Here is a 16,840-nt window from a genome sequence, read left to right on the forward strand (position 1 = left end):
CCGTGCGGATCTCATTAACTCCCACATGGGGTGGGCTGCCAGTTCACCTGGCACAGCCGCTGGCAGGGCCCTGCTTCCAGGGTGGGGGGACAGAAAGGAACATTTTTTTTTCCTTTTTCTTCCCTTTTCCCCTGTAATCAGCACATCGGTATGGAAGCAGAGGCGGGTGTGGGCATCATTTACTGGGGGGCAGAAGGTCCTGTTTGAGGTTGAAAGGAGAGGGGAAAAAGCAATGTGACAGTGACTGTTGTGCATCAAAGGAATGAGTCTGAGCAGAGGTGCGTTGCAGGGATGTGGCTGTGCAAGGGGATTCTCATCTTGCTTGGGCCCTTTGTCCCCTTTCAGAACCGTTGCAGTGAGTGGGAACTCTGCCTGAGCTCAGTCCTGGGCCTGTGTCATGCATCCCCCAACCAAATTCCCATGCACTGAGTTTTTTTCCTGATTTAGGACCGTCCCATGCAGTGGGACATCAGTATGTATCTGAGAACATAAGAATGGCTTGTTTTGCACAAGGAGAAAGAAGGTTCCTGCAGAATACCCCCTCTGAGCCCATCCTCTGTGTTCAGCCATGCCAACGGAGGATGCACAAACACCTCCATTAAATGGGCAGAGCCCAACATGCAGTGTGCTGTCACCAAGTGTGAGTGTGCACCTTCAGTGCTTATCCCACAGCTGGACGTAGCCTTAGCCAGGATGTTGCTCTGTCTGGCGCTCCCATCAGAGAGCTGCAGAGTACTTCCTTGCATACCATCTGCTTCGTTCCTCGTCACCCCACTGGGACAAGCCATGTTCATGTCCCCACTGACAGCGCTGCTCCCAGGGGCTTTGCAGCTGGCCCAGCCCAAGAAGCCTTGCTCTGCAGGGGGTAATTGAGTTCCCCTGCCTCTGCTTCTCTCTCCCATCCTCTCCAAATCTGGAGGAAATAATTGGAAAAGAGAGGTGTGAGCCTCTGCCTGGTGCTGGAGAGGAAAACATTAAAGGCCCAGGCTCTCCACTTCATTCACAGCTCCTGGGATAGTAATTGCTGTGTTGTGGTTTCTAATTAGCGCCGCAGCAGGGGAGTGTTTCGCTTCTCAGCCTTGCAGAGCCAGCCCTGTCCCCCACTGCCCTGCTGAGCATTACATTTCTGTCCTGGGTGCTGCTGTCCTGGCTCAGCTGCCCCACAGCTGCACCACTGCCACCCTGATCCCACAGACACACTGCTTCAGGTTTGGACCCCGCTGTTGGTTTATTTACCGCCAACTTCTTCCCTCTGCTGTTCTGCATCCCCCACAGATCCCCTATGCCCCTCACATGGCCACCCTGCTGCCATTCACCATGCTGTTCTGTTGTTCCCTGTGCTGTGCATCAGCTCTCAGCATGGTGCCCAATGGTGGTGCTTGGTTCTTTCGTGCACTGAGCAGTGCCGTAACACTGCAACCAACATTCTGTTCCCCCATGCCACACATCTCATTTCCCACAGATAATGCATTGGGGCCCCCATGGTGCACCAGGTGAGGGCTCAGTTCTCACATCTTTGGGCCAGGAGCCCTCTTGTTGGCCACCATAGTATTCCCTCCCCGGGGCATCCAGCACCTACAGGGACACAGAGCTCTGTGCCCCACGTATCGCACAGGAGCACTGTGCCCCATGCACAATCTCTGCAGCTGAGGCCATGCATCCCTTCAGGGGGGTTTGTTTGTTTGTTTGTGTGGCAGTGGCCCGAAGGGGGCATGAGGGAGGGAGAGCTCAGGCAGCCCTGAGGAGGAGGCGTGCGAATTCATTTTGAGGCTTCATCATGGTGCATTTACACAGCGCGTTGCCTCGGGAAATTGGGTGGATGGATGCCTGGTCATGCTGCCAGAGCTCCAGGTTAACTCCCAGATTTAGCTTATATTATTTCATGAGAGCATTTATGGCCTTTACTGTGTTTATTCCCAGGTGCTCTCTGGCACTGCTGCATCCTGGGCTCCTTTTGTATGTGCGAGAGTGTGTGCAGGTTTTCAAATAAAATAGCACATCCAGTCTAACCCGGTCTGCATTAAATATTTATTGGTTTCAGTTTGTGCATATGTGTTTGATAAATGGAAGCGAGAGGAGGGGAAGCAGGAGCTTGGACACAGGCAGAACATGGGCATTATCCTGGATTCCCAGGGGTGGCACACAGTGAGCTGTGCTGCAGTCGTGCTCCTGGGACTGGGGTGGGGGCTGCAGGGTTCCCATACCTCAGAGCTGGCTGCAGGCACAGCCCTGCCATAGGGCCCAGCTTTCTGCACATCTCAAAGGAGGGGAGGTACAGAAGTTACACCAAGGGAGGTGCTTGCTCTGTGAAGGTGTCAGCAGGATGGGTGAATGGCCTTTGGGATCCAGCTGTTAGGGGGAGCCTTGGTGGTGCTTTTCCTTGCAGGAATCAGGTGGGCCCAGTGCATGGATTGCTCAGCCTCAGGGCTGCCTGCAACTGGAAGTGCCGTGATCTGGGTTAAACGTGGCCTTCCCATCAGACTCAGTGTTCTCACTTCTCTCCTTGTTCACAGCACCTTTGGGGAGCTGAAGACCGTCCGGCTGCCCAAGAAGATGGCAGGAACGGGCTCACACCGCGGCTTTGGCTTTGTGGATTTCCTCACCAAGCAGGATGCCAAGGTGAGGCTCCCTCCCTTACCAGCCCTTTCCTGGACCAGGGGGGTCTGGGGGTTGCTTGCTGGGGCTTACCCTAGGTCTGACACACTGTGGGACTCACCACAGAGCTGTGATGGAGCCAAGCCCCAAAGGTGGGCAGCGCCCAGAGGTAACTTTGTCTCTGTGTCTGCATTCAGGCCATTGGAATACTGTCTCCTCCACTGAAGCCAACACTCTGAGTCCCCACTGGAGATTACTTCTGAACAGCTCTTCTCTGCAGCTGTGGGGAAGGCCAAGAATGGCTGCTGGGACAGCTGTTCCTTGCAGTACTGTGCTTCAGACCTGCCAGCCTCTGCCTGTGGGGTGAATGGCCTACAGAGCAGTGCTAACAGCCACCAGTCAGACGTGCAGAGCTGCTACCCAGGGCTTCTGGGGACAGTTGCCTCTGGGATGTGGCATGGGCTTCATGTCCAGAAAACAAATGGTCCCATGTGGTCCTGCTTGAGCTGGCTGACTAGAGGTGGCTCATGGGAAGGAAAAGAAATTCCAACACAGTATCAGTTTTTTCCAAGTGCCTCCTGGAGCACCTTACAGGAGACCTGAGCAGTGCTGGTTGGGACTGAGTTCTGAGCAAGGAGTCCCCACTCAGAGAGCTGTGTGATATCCCAACCCCTGTCCTCCAGCACTCCTGATAGAGACAGTCAGCCTTGGGGAGGGTTTGCTCCTACCACACAGCGTGTTTGCAGGAGGTAGGGCAGCACCTGGTGTGCTGGGCAGTGCTCTTAGCCAGCAGGTAACACCACCAGGACGGCTGACCATGCTGAATAGCTTTGTTTTGTGGTGTGTCTCTGATGCAGTGGGTGCAAGTTATTGTGAAGGTGCTGTTTGGGTGTCCCTGCTGCTAGCAGTGTGTGGGATCGGGACGAGGAGTGACTGTGGTGCTCCCAGATTTCAAGACCATGAGCAGAGGTGATGGAGGGAGGAGCAGGGAGCAGGCGTAGCCTGTGTTTATATTTTTAGACAGGATCCATTGATCCACGATCACAAGGGACTATTAGATCATCTGTTCCAGCATGACCTCCCATATAGCACAGCACATGAGGTTTTTGTGCTAGTCTTCTATTGATCCACATTCAAACCTGCTTTGACTCAGCACCATGCTCCCCTCCAGGTTGTGCACCTCCAGGACAACTCTGCTTGGTACACCTTTGCTCAGAGGCAGCCTCTGCTAGCTGCACTTTCAGCTCCACATGGAGCAGCCGGATTGCAAGAGAGAGGTGCCCTTCTCCAGGTGCTCCTGCTGCCAGCATCTAGCAAGGACCAGCACTCCCCTGGTCCCACAAAACAGGATCGGCCCTGGAGCTTGAGCCCTGAGAAAGATCGCTCTGAAGGTTCCTCTTCTCTTCCAGCAAAGCAGCTTTTCTTCCTTCCTTTTTTTTTTCCCCCTTTTTTTCAACCTCTTCTCTTTTAGGGATTTAATTGTCTCATAAGTGGCACATCAAGTACACTCCATTGGCCGTCTGGAAAAGGATGTGCTGTGTATTGATGAATAGGATCCTGAATATTGTAAACACAGCCATAATTGGCTGAGAGTTTATTGCTAAGTGAAATGGGAGAGGAGGGGAGTGGGCCTGGAGACCTCTGAGCTGAATGGCTGCAGACGATCAATGACTTTTTTTTTTCCCCCTAAGAGTGGTAATTTGGGAATCGCTTATAAGCATCTTATAAAACGTGATGCTTTTATAATAGAACAGTTATGGTGGCTTTGTTGGGCATTTAAAACCTGTGACCTCCCCATTTGTCTTTCTCTGAGCCGTGACAAAGTGCCTGTAGAGGTTCCCCAAAGCTGGGACAGAGGTGTGGGCTTCCACTGCAGTTCTGGGTGCACCCCATGTGGTTCGCTCCCTGTAGCTGTGGAATGGTCCTGGTGTGGGTACCTTACATGCAGTGTTAACTCCAGTTACTAAAGTGTTAACCATGGGATACGTTTCCTGAAGTTCCCTGTGCAGAATTGTTGTGGGATTGTTTTTATTTTTAAACTATTAACTGGGAGCCAAGTTTCCACTTTTCTCCCTCGTCGATATAAAAATACATCTGGTCTCCAAATAGAAATTGCCCTTTTGGGAAAGACAGGCAGCCCTTTAGAAATGCGCACACATGGAAGGCAAAATCCTGCGTGCAGCTGGCACTGCCGCAAGCATCCTGGGGTGGGACTGTTTCTTGTGAAGAAGGGAAATGCATCAGTCTCCTAATGGTGGTGACCCTTTGTCCCTCCAAAGCCGACAGCCCGAGGCTCTTCAGCTTGAGTGTTTAACAGAGCAAGACGGGACTCCAGGCAGAGCAGACCCATCCTCAGATTAACGGAGCACGCAGGGATGGCCGCAACACCCCAGCCCAGCTGTCCTGTGCAGCACAGTGCTCAGCACACAGTGGGTGCAGCCCCAGGAGCAAGCAACCTGTGCCCACAGTCCATCTGCTTGTCTGCTTTTCCTCCCTTTGTACTTCTCCTGTTGTTCAAATGCATTTTTCTCCTCCCTTTTTTGTGCAATAGCAGCAGCGTCACATTTCCCCTTCTTGCAGAAAGATGTCAGGCTGTGCGGGTGTATGGAGGGGGCATTACTCCCCTCCACTGCTGTCATTAGCTTATCCTCTCTTTTCCCTGAGGTGGTATGGAACACACTCAAAGCAGTGAATTCAACTTCTTTATTTTCATTGGTTTCCAAAGGAAATGACATTGGGTGTTTTTCACCTGAAGCCCAGGGAACCCCACAGCACTGGGTGCTCTGCTTCTCCCATGTATAACAGTGCTGATGTTGAGCAGGCATTATGCACCACTTACATCCCACCAGCAGGTTCCTTCATCACACAGCAGCCCTCTGTCTGCACTGTGGGACGAGAGGATGCTGTATGTACCTGCGCCCTGTCCTGCAGCTTCCTCTGCCGGTTGCTGCAGCTTGTGTGCAATCCAGAAGTCAAAATGAACAAATGAGAGCCGATGGTGAGCGCTGCTGTATTTTGCCAGGCAATGGCAATGGCTCTTTGTGCCAATGCAAACAGCCATCAAAGCTCCCCACTGCCGCTCCCCCGAGTGTTTGTTTAAGCCAACACATTGCTCTGCTAATTGGATCCCATTCTGAGTGGAAATGGGCCTTTTAAAACAACAGCAGTGGCAAATAAAGGCAGCTGTAGCTGCAGAAGGCTGCAGCCCCTCATAGGGAAGCACACCCCACCATCGTGAGGCCTGTGTGAGTCTGTGGGAGTGGCAGGGTGGAGAGATGGAGAGCACTGATATGCCAGCAGGGTGCAGGGAATGGGAGATGCGTTCCTCTCCTCTGGATTGAATGGAAGTTATGGGAATGATGGAGAGTCAGAAGCACTGAATTGTTAAGGTTGGAAAAGACCTCTAAGATCACTAAGTTCAACCCCAACCCATCCCTACCATGTCCACTAACCATTGGGTTGTGCTTTGCTGTGCCAGCATGGAATGGGGGGTTCCCAGGTGCACTAGGCAGTTATCTGCATATTTCCCTTCTCAAGGGCATGTGCTGCCACAGTAACAACAGGGACCAGATGCTACCTGACTCCCCATGCTGCCCCCCACCTCACCGGGCAGCAGCACTCCTGGCCCCAGGGCTGTCCCATGGCTGCACCCAGAGCTGAGCAGCTGTGTGGAGCACCTGCTGCAGCCCGCAGGGATAGTGTGTGGTGATTGCTCTTTGCAGATGTGTAGAAGATAAATGATCAGGCCAAAGGTGCTGATGGAGACGAATCCTGCCCTGTCAGAGCAAAGTGCTCAGAGCAGAGTGTTCTCTCCCTTTCAGATTCAGGGCAGAGGGAGGGACATCTTTGTTTTTCCTTCTTATTTTCTCCTTTTCTTTTTTCCACTTTAATCTTCAGAAAGCATTCAATGCGCTGTGCCACAGCACACACTTGTATGGCCGCAGGCTGGTCCTGGAGTGGGCAGACACGGAGGAGACGGTGGAGGCACTGAGGCGGAAGACAGCTGACCATTTCCATGGTAAGACAGCTGACCATTTCCATGGTAAGACAGCTGACCATTTCCACGGTAAAGCATCCTCCTGGCTGCTGGCACACACAACTGGCACCAACCTGCTGGCCCATGGCTGTGCTGCGCCGGCCCTTCCATACCCAGGAGAAGTGGTCACACTGCACAGAAACTGCTGCACTCAGGGATCAGAGTATGCAGCTCTGTGCAGGTGAAGCAGAGGGCTGCAGGCTGGCTGCAAGTTGGCAGGGCATAGATACCAATTACCCACTTCACTGACAGTACCAGGGCTCTCTGTGGCAGCTACAGGCTCTGCTGTACCAGCACCTTGCAGTGCTGCAGAGATGGGAATGGCAGGGGATGAGCAGCCCTGGTGGCACTGTGCTGCACAGATAACCTCCCAGCAAGGGAGTGTGGGCAGGGATGGGCACTGGGGGGCTGATGGGGTCACAGAGAAGCTTGATGACAAAGAACAAATAACGTGACCATCGGGTGGGATCCAGAAAGTGCTGTTTGGATCAGGTGCCCGAGAGTGACAGCTCGGCAGATAGCAGCACTGCAGGTTGCTATTGACAGCCATTGACAGCGCAAACGCATGGCTTGGCAAATATTTATGTAGGAAGGGCTCCCCTGGGCTGGAGGACTGAGCTGGAGATCGATGCTCTCCTCCCGAATCCCCTGCAGCATCCTTTACCGCTGTCGCACACCTGCCTGTCACCAGGGGTGGCATAGCACCATGGCGTTGGGCAAAGCACAGCTCCCAGTACTGGAGACTGTGGATGAGGGGGAAGATGTGGGTGGGAGCTAGATGTGTGGCTGGGGGGACATGGGTTGATCTCCAGCATGGGCTCTGAGAAGACCTAAAGGAGTTTGGTGATGTCTGCTGTGTATAACAGCGGGGCGTACAGCTGCAGGCATGCATCGGGAGCAGGGAGGACAGGCACTGCCTAGAGATGGATGTGCCCTCTGGGATGTAGCTCCCTGCAGCAGTGTGGAGCCAGGCTCCAGGCAGCACAGCTCATGGCCAAGCCCATGGCCAGGCAGCATAGCTCCATGGCACAGCCTGTGGCCAGGCTCCAAGTGGCACAGCCTGGGGTCAGTCTCTGTGCAGCACAGCTCACTGGCACAGTTAAGACCTGCTTGCCCCTCCAGCAGCTTTGGGGCAGCATCAGTTTGGCCTCAGAATGCACAGAGCTGGGCTGCAGGAGATGAAGTATTCTCCATCCCGGCACCACCTCCCTTCTGTTCAGTCAGGCACTTTACTTCTGGACACTGCTTACATAAATTTTGCCCCTCGGGTTTTGTTTGTTAGGTTGGAGAGATCTGGTCTCAAAGTCTCATCTGCACAGGCATTTATCGTAGCAGTCAGGTCACGTCTGAACCATCATTTCCAAGGATTCAACAGACACAGTAGGATGGACCCCTTCCTTTACTGCACTGCACCTGGTGCTCTGCAGTCCCACCCAGGGCTTTTTGTGTGCATTCATGAGCATCCCCGTGTTCACGTACTGGTAGCATGCAAACCTACACATCCATCCATCCATCTGTCCATCCATTCATCCATCCATCCACCCACCTCCTTTGGTTTGAATCCCTTTCCCTTCATGCTCACCACAGGTAGTGTGGCTGCACCATGTTCCACTCCCATCAGCCCTGTTGCCATCGACCTGTGTTGGGAGCACCGTGCCAGCGGACTGCTGCCCTCCTGCCAGCACTAACATGGGCGCCAGCTGCGCCAGGCAATCCTGCTCCTTGCCATCAATCAGAGAATTAACTGACAGATGGGGAATGCTGCACCGAGCACAGGAAGGGGAAGGGCTGGCTTCTGCTGGGGGACGGAGCAGTGGGAGCTATGAGGCCAGGTTTTGGGGTCCAGCCCTTGTTTGGGTGGGAGAGGGCAGAGAGAGGAGGGCTGGGGCTGAGCCCCTGCTTGCTCCCCCCCCAAGCTGCAGCCTGTGATCTGCTGCTTCCCATCCATTGTGGCTCCATTTTTATTGTCTTCCTTTCTCTTCTTTCTCTTTTTTTTTCTTTTTTAATTTTTTTCTTTCTTTCTTTTTGAGAGCACATCTGTAAGTAATGCAGACACATGCCGTAGCCAGAGAGTAAACCCTGCAGGATTAGTGTGGCATCCGCAGCACCACCATGGTGTAATCCCACAGTAATCCCTACCGGCCCGCCCCGGCTTTGGCTGTTGTTTAAAGGGAGTAAATGGGATCGTTAGTGGCAAATCCTAACCAGCCTGGAGCAGCAGGATGGACCTCCGACCAATCCACTTCCACCCTCCTCCTTTTTTATTATGTTATTTCTCTATTAGCCTTTCTCCTCCCTGTTAGCTGGCCGTGGGCTGCCTGGTGGCACATGGCATGGCATGGGTGCTGTCTCAGCTCAGCTCAGCTCAGCTCAGGACAGCAGGCAGGAGGCGCTGGGTTAGGGCCTTCCTCTGGCATCGGTCATCATGTTTTGTGTCTGTGAGTGCCCTGATGGGGCCAGAGCTGTGCATGGGGTCTGGGGTGGCAGCTGCACCCCTTCCCACAGCCCCCAGGAGCAGGCAGGCCCTGGCACTCTGACAAGGAATTAATTGAAAAATAAAATCGTTAGGTGAGAACTCCAGAAATGCAAAACTGCTCTGAGCTGAAGGAGGCAGAGGAGGGGGATGTGAGCTTTTGTCAGGTTAATTTCTTCTGTATTGATGTTTTGTGACATTTACTTGTTGTTTATCTCCCGCAGCAGCTGTAATACTAAAAGAAAACGCACAGCTTGTTCCATTTATTTATTTTACACCTTTTCTTCAGTCCTATGGTATGTTTGTTTGTTTGAGAAACCCAGCGAGGCTTTTGATGTCTGAAGCAGGATTCAAACAACTGTTCTCCATGTGCTCCACAGCTGCTGGCAGGGAGTGGGGGGTGGCTTCTGCAGAGGGCACTCTACAGCTGGTGGGGGGACATAGCACTGCCTTGTACCCAGCACAGGGCAGGCAGATCCAGCACTGCAGGCCTGCAACATCATCTGGGCTCCACTAGGACTGGGGTCTGGCCCTGAGGGACCAGCCTGGTGTACGGACAGCTCCTGTGGCCACTCTTGGATGTGGGATGGGTGAACTGCATTTAAGGGTTGGCATCACCACATATTGACTGGAGTCAGGCACATGGCTTCCAGCAGAGCATTGGAGCAAAGGTGCTGTGGGTGTTGAGACAGCTTCTCAGTGGTGCCCATGGGGTTGGTGGGGCAGGACTGGGGTACCCCATTGTGACCCTCACCTTCATTTTTCTCTCGCCTGTGCCTCTACAGATTCCCCAAAGAAAAAGAAGAAATCAGAGATGCTGGGTGAGATCCTGGAGCAGATAGAGGAGGAGGAAAGCAACAAGGATGGAGGCCTCTAGCCAGTCTGCAGCATGGTAAGGTGGGTATGGCAGAGCTGGCCCTGCAGGATGTGTCTCGGGCTGCAGCAAGACACAGTGCTGCAGGCAGGGTGACAGCTCCTCAGGGTGTGTGGCAGGGAAGTAGGTGGCTCAAAGCCATACTTTGTGCATGCTTCCTTTCTCCCACCTCCTTACAGACCTCACAGGGATAGGAACAGTCCCAGCTGGGTTACATGGCTGCAGGGGTAGTCCCAGCAGCGTTACACTGCTGCCTGCCTCATGCAGCGTGTTGCAGTGTGCGCATGGCCTCAAAATAGCATTTGTTCCCCTGGAGCAGCTCAGCTCAATGATACATCCAGTGGTCAGCAGCTCAGCAGCATGCAGCTGGAGAAGGGATGGAGAAGCAGTGCCCAGAACCAGGCAGGCCCAGTTACTGGCATGCAGCTGTGTCACTGCCCACAGACAGTGTCTGCAAACCTCCCCAGCTGTGCTCTGCTCTGCTGCAGGAGCTGGTGCTTCCAGCTCTTCAACTGCTTCCTGGCACCACATGCTGCATCGCTCTGCCCCCAGGAGCCAGAACTGCAGGCTCTGGGTCTGACCCCCAGGCTCACTCATAGGCTGTGGGGTACTAATGCCTGCCCCTTGCTGCAGCACCAGCACGGTACCCAGGCCCAGGCCTTGCCCTGGGACAGGTATTTGTTCCCATTGTGCAGGTGGATAAACTGAGGCACGGTGCTGGAGCAGCACTATCAAAGCAGCTGTCAGCTGAAGTAGGGATGAGTTCAGTGCAGAGTGCTGGAATCTCTGGTTTTTTATTGTTGCTGTTCATGCCTATGTTTAGGCAGCAGAGCTCTGTGTGTCTGGGAGCTGCCATCAGCTCAGCCTGGGGGAAAGAGACATCTCTGAGGAAGAGACAGTGAAAGATGGGGAGGGATGGGAGGCACGTGGCACTGCAAGAAAAGATGAAAACCATCCCAAGATCCACAGGAGAAGTGCTGTGGGGTGAAAATGTCTATATAAATTGCTAGGTAAAACACAAGGGTTGGACAAGGATGCTCAGCAGGAGGGAGGAACCAGCAGCACAGTGCAGCCAGGGCTGAGCAGGGCCCTGCCCGTATGCTGTCCCCAGCAGTGTTTGAGCAGAGCCTCGCAGGACTACAAATTTGGGTTGGATTTTCCCGTGTTGGTTTTCTTTTCTTTTTTTGTGTGTCTTTTTCCCTCCCTCATTGTCTTTTGTGGCAGGGCAGGGTTCTTGCTGCGCATCTCTGAGGTCTGCAGCGGCGGCGAAAAGGATTAGCGCAAGCAGAGCATGTAGGCTTTAGAGAACAGAGGAGAGTTTGGTTTCAACATCTAATTCAATTTGTTCTGCCGAGATTGAAATATGAAATGGTTGCCAGTCAAATGTTCTAAGGTGGGAGGAGGGAGGAGAGGGGAGAGGGAGCCTTCCAAATTTAAATTTTAATGAAAATTAATTTAACCCTTTGATATGTTTTAAAACATGTTATTTCCCTGTCAGGATACGGGGCTGGAAAACATTCGTGAGGGCTTTTTTTCTGTACCTTCAAATATAATGAAGATTTTCTTTTTCCCTTAATGATACTTATCTCGTCGAGCAGTTCGACACTGGTTAATTTTTCAGGCGATTTGGTATCAGGGAAATCTGTTTGATGTGCACGGGTTGGGGGGGGCTGTGTATGTACACAGCTCTGTGCCCATACTTCAATTATGGAAGTGCTGATCGCAGACGTGGAGAACAGTTGGAGTTAATTCCCACTCTGCAGGCAAGGACCCAATGTCTTTGTTGCGTACGGAGGATCCCGCACAGCACACCCTAAAATGACAGCAGGTGTAATGGGAGCATTCTGAGCCGTGGAGTCACTGTGGAGTGCTGGGTGCAGCTGTGCTGGGAAAAGGGCACGAGCTTCTCGCCTCTGCACGTCCTGCTCACCCCACTGCTGCTCAGCACAGCCAGCAGCCCCTGCCCGGCTCCGTGCCCCAGAGCATCGCGTGACATGGACATGCTGCCTCCTGCTTCCCAAAACGTGTGCATCTGAGAGGGAGAGAAATCGCATGGCAGGGCTTGAGATTTCAGACTTATCCATTCATGAATAATAATCAGGCTCAGTAATTCACAGTAAATGGGTATCCAAATTGGCTAATAAGGGAGGCTTTCACCCCAAACTGGAGCTGGGAAGAGAGGCAGAGAGAATATCAACAAACGTTGGCTGAGGCATATGTGCACGATGTGACCTGAATTGGAGAAATATGCAAAGCGATGAGAGCGGGAGCACGGCTCTGCCAGGGGGTCCATGGGGCAGAGGGGCAGCAGCAGCACCCTGCACCCTGCCTGGGGCCGGCTCTTTCCCAGCACACATCCCACCAGAGCCTTGCAGGGCTGCAGGTTGGGGTTGGATAGCAGACCTATGGGACGGGTCAGTGCCTGAGGCTGCTTCCACTCACTGCACTCGGGCTGTCCTGAGGGCTGCAGGACCTGGCAGCAGACATAGAAGCTTTGCCTTCCTGCTGGAGGGAGAGGCTGCTGTGGAGCCTGCAGGTGTGCAAGGAGCAGCTCGCTCGCAAGCATCTGGGTGCATGCAGGATGCAAGAGGAGTAAAGGGCGAAAACCGACTCCTCCTGCGTGGAGCTGGGCACTGGGACGTGGAGTGGGCATGCCCTTCCCAAACTGCACACTCAGGTACTGGCAGTGCTGCAGGAGGAAGGCAGAGCTGTGGCTTAGTTAGGATGCAGCCCTCAGATCTGCGCTCTCCCTCTGATGGCTGAGTGTGATTGACACTTACAAATTACCCAGCCAAAAGTGTCGAGTCTTTGACCCCTGAGTAACATCTTTGGCAAGCCTGAGATTTGCCAGCATTTTGTCATCTAATTACTACAAATCCCTTGAAAATTCTCTGGCTGGTGAATTTTTAATGCGGGACAATCTCAATGTGACGCATGGCCCAGATGGGCACACGCGCACACACACACACACACACACACACACACACACACACACACTCCTGCCATTCCCCCTAACCTGCCCACTCTCATCCTTTCCCTTCCTACTCTATCACCTCCCTGCAGGGCCCAGGGCTGCTCCCCAGCTCCTCCAGCCCCACCACCTCCTGCAAACTGTGCGGCAATGACGGGTGGCTGCTTCATGGCATTGCCTTTATTCTCTTTTCCTAGGGTTGATGGATGGAGAACCAATGGATTCTCAGTGGACACGCACCTGTTGTGTACCCACAGCCGTCTGCCCATCCCCAGAGTGTGCTGCCACCCCAAGACCCCCCTGTATCCACAGCAGCAGGGCAGGAGCACAGAGCTCAGACTTCAGCATTGATGTGGGAGTCCTCTCTGGCCCCAAGGACTCTGGTAGATGTGCTCTTCGTGTCTGAAGTACACGATTATTTGTGTACCATTAAAAGCCATGCATATATTTTTAATAATAGCTTTCAAAAATCTCAAGGTTTTCTTGGATGTATTTCTGTATTTGTGGGGTTATTCTGTCCTGATGGGGGGATAAGGGTGATAAGGGACTGGGGCTGGGGCCATGATGTGTTCAGCTCTTCCTGTGTCCCTTCTGTCCCCACTTGCAGGCAGCTGCCTCCCGCCCCTGCCTGGCTTTCAAAGGGAAAGAGGCTTTGCTTTGCAGCCGGGCTACCATGTTACATATGTACGCAGCTGATAAAGTATTTTCACTTCACCCCTTTCCCCTCTGGGAATCGCTGTCTTACGGCAAAACTGTTTTGTCTGACAAGGGCTGAACAGATTACACGTGTTGGCTGCAAACACGGGCCCTTTTTTTTTTTTTTCCTTTTTGAGAACTGCATACCTTAAAAAAAAACAATGATCCTTGCAGCACCTCAATGCCTGGGGTGCCATGCACACTGCCTGTGCCCAGTGCAAGGTGCTGCCCTGCACCTACAGCCATGTCTCTCCAGGTCTGTGTCTACTGTTTGTCTCACATGGTCCCATCAGAGCCCCAAGCCACTGAGGTGGCCTTGATGCTATTCAGTGCCGGCATCAGCAAGACAGGACTTGTGGCTGCAGTGTAGGGTAGGATGTCTCAGGACCCCTCATCTCCACTGACAGCAGGGGGATGGTGCTCACATGAGCAAAGCATAAATGTTTCTCAGCAATTACTTAGGAACAACCATGTACATGTCAGAATTACCCCATTGCAGCAGTGCAACCCATCAGGTCCCAAGCAGCTCTGTGCATGGCCAGTGGTCCCCAGCTCAGGGACCCCCAAGGGAAGCACATCCAGCTCTGCTCTGTGATCACATTCACTATTTTGTTTCCCATTTTACAGTACTGCACTTGAGATCCCACTGAAGCAACAGGTCAAGGCCCTGGGAATGCTTTGTTTCCCCTGAGTCATTTGTGGACATAATGTGTGTGACACTGGCTGGAACCCACCGTGAGGAGTGCAGGGAGCCCAGGCTGTACAGCAAAGCACTGTGTTCTAGGGGCACCAGGCCCCTACTCCATGCCTCAGTTTCTTTTGCTCTTTGCCTCATTTTCCTCTCCAAGTCCGCTTGGAGGGGGCTCTCCAAGCAGACACATGAGATCCTTGTGGCTGCAGCCCCCTACAAAGAAGAGTGTTCATGGAAAATATTGAACCTGGGGGTTGTGGTGATAATGCCTGAAAAGGAAGCAAGGGAAGAGGATAAGTGACGACCGTGTGCTCCCCCTGGGGAGTGTTCTGCTGTAATTCCGATCTTAAAAATTCAGATGAGAGGAAATGGGATTGAACCAGCACAGCATCTTCGAGATGAGTCAGGACTCGGATGGAAGCAGTAGCTGAGGAGGGCGACTGGGGCCCACTATGAGCCCCTCCTGATCACTGCCCAAGTGCCCTTGTGCCCTGCTGGTCCTGCCCTGTACACCATGAAGGCCATTGGGCTAGGTGTGATGGGGCTGAGCAGCTCTTCTCCCCATCCACACACCAAAAGGGAGAGAGAAAAAACGGGAGGGTAAGGACATGTCAAATCAATCATATTTAAACAAAAGTCTCTTCAGCCCAAGGGCCCTTTTAAAAGCTGCTTATTTAATTAAAAGTCCCATTTTCCATATTTATGGCCCTTATTCAGTTAAATATTAACCGCCTGGGCCAGGGCTGGTTAATTCTTTGGGAAGAGGCAGCATTGGAGTTCATTAGGAGTTTGTCAGGTGGCCGGCACACTCAGCAGATGGAGAGTGGATGGATGAATAGGGGGACAAACAGATGTACGTATGGGTGGGTATATGGGTAGATGAATGGACGGATGGATGGATGGATGGATGGATGGATGGATGGATGGATGGATGGATGGATGGATGGATGGGTGGATGAATGGATGGGTGGATGGGTGGGTAGGTGGATGGAGAGATGGATGGGTGGATGGGTGGATGGATGGATGGATGGATGGATGGATGGATGGATAGATAGATGAGTGGACAGATAGGTGGGTGAATGAATGAAAGGATGAATGGACAGGTTGATGCACTACAGCACATGAGTACATAAGAACAGCACCATCACCAGGGCCATCCTTGGTCATCTTCCCAGCTGCCATTCTTAAGGTGGGATACAAAGAAATAGGATAGGGGATGGCGGTGGGAGTTGTGGCTGTTTGTCCAAATCCTCTTGAGCTGAGCAGGAGGGCAGAGGAGGTTTGGATGTGTGTGAATAGGGTGGAGGTGGAAGAGGTTGGGGTGTGGGGACCCTAGGGAGCAGAGCAGGGGAGATGGCCATATCTTTGGCTATTCAGCCAAGGTGACAGTGCAGCCACATGTCCTACACTGAGTCTATCCCAGGGTGATGTGATAGAGGTGATAGAAGCCACCATCCTTCTTCCTGGAAATGTTCAAGAGGGTTTTTAAAGGGTCATAATGGTGAAATGAAGGAGTCAGTAATTGGCCTTGGAGACCTGCAGGCCGAGAGATCAGTGCAGGTGCAGATGGAACTCACTGCATGCCAGCGTGGGGAAGGGATGAATGCAAAGAGTTGGAAGTGCCTGCAAGCAGCGTGGCAGCACAGGGAACCTGAATCTTCTGTGGGATCCTCTTAAGGAGAGGATCTGGGCTTCTGGGCTCAATTAGGTGCACCAAGGAGCAGCAACATGTCCCAGCTGTGACAACAGCACCATTGCTCTTCTTGCATTAAATGCGCATGTCCTTTCTAGTAAGTGTTCTCCCTGCTTTTGGTGGCTGTTTTGCTCTCAGATCAGTGTTTGGTTCATCTTAGTTGTGACCTTAATGAGAGCTGTCTGCTGCTTTGCTGATACTCAGCTCCTTTGACCTACATCCATGTAGACTGTGGAGGAGACTAGGGGCTCCTCCTTGACTCTCTAGTGTGTAGATAGATAGTGATTAAACACCTTTTAGAAGACAGTCGCAAAGTCAGAGGAATGAACAGGGCTCCATATCCTGGCTGGAAGCTGCACTGGTGGGAGAACATGGCACAGAATGGCCAACCCGTGGGGTGCAGCAGGTGCCTGAAGTGGAGCAAAGCCTTGGGAAGGCGGCTGGGAGCAGAACCCACTTGGGCTGTCACGGCACCTTGGTGCAACCCCTTGGTGCTCAGCACATCCCCCTGCCACTCTCTGCCTGTGTTTTAGGGAACACACATCCCCGCACAGCCCTGGGTACCACCGTGCCAATGTGGTGATGCAGCGGGGCAGCTACGGGAGCATCTCCCCTTCTTACAGGGACGCGGTGCTTGCAGGATGGACAGGGGAAGGAGGTGTTCTCAAGGGACGGTGGGCAAGGAGGGGGAAGGCTGGTGCAAGCCGCAGGGACAGCGGCAGGAGAGAGAGAGCCACCGGGTTATCAGAGAAGTGTGAAGACAATAATGCAATCTGACATTTCTGAAATGAGACCCCCCGGTTGCCCTGGC

At 53.0% G+C, this 16,840-nt stretch overlaps 1 protein-coding gene across 4 annotated transcripts in view; it reads left to right on the forward strand.

The window, feature by feature from the left end:
- The window catches only part of RBM19 (RNA binding motif protein 19), a 45,662-nt gene extending 32,237 nt beyond the window's left edge, over window positions 1–13,425 (forward strand). Inside the window, exons 22-25 of one of the 4 annotated variants that reach the window (XM_015878372.2) lie at window positions 2,514–2,619; window positions 6,493–6,637; window positions 9,890–9,996; window positions 13,147–13,425. In XM_015878372.2, coding sequence (XP_015733858.1) covers window positions 2,514–2,619; window positions 6,493–6,637; window positions 9,890–9,981 — 343 coding nt within the window. In that variant the 3' untranslated portion in view covers window positions 9,982–9,996; window positions 13,147–13,425. Of the gene's footprint in view, window positions 1–2,513; window positions 2,620–6,492; window positions 6,638–9,889; window positions 10,002–13,146 lie in introns of all 4 variants that reach the window. The other 3 variants (XM_015878371.2, XM_015878373.2, XM_015878374.2) reach the window with 3 other exon arrangements.
- The last annotated feature ends 3,415 nt before the right edge of the window (window positions 13,426–16,840 follow it).

The sequence above is a fragment of the Coturnix japonica genome, chromosome 15, assembly GCF_001577835.2.
Source record: "Coturnix japonica isolate 7356 chromosome 15, Coturnix japonica 2.1, whole genome shotgun sequence".
NCBI lineage: Eukaryota > Metazoa > Chordata > Aves > Galliformes > Phasianidae > Coturnix > Coturnix japonica.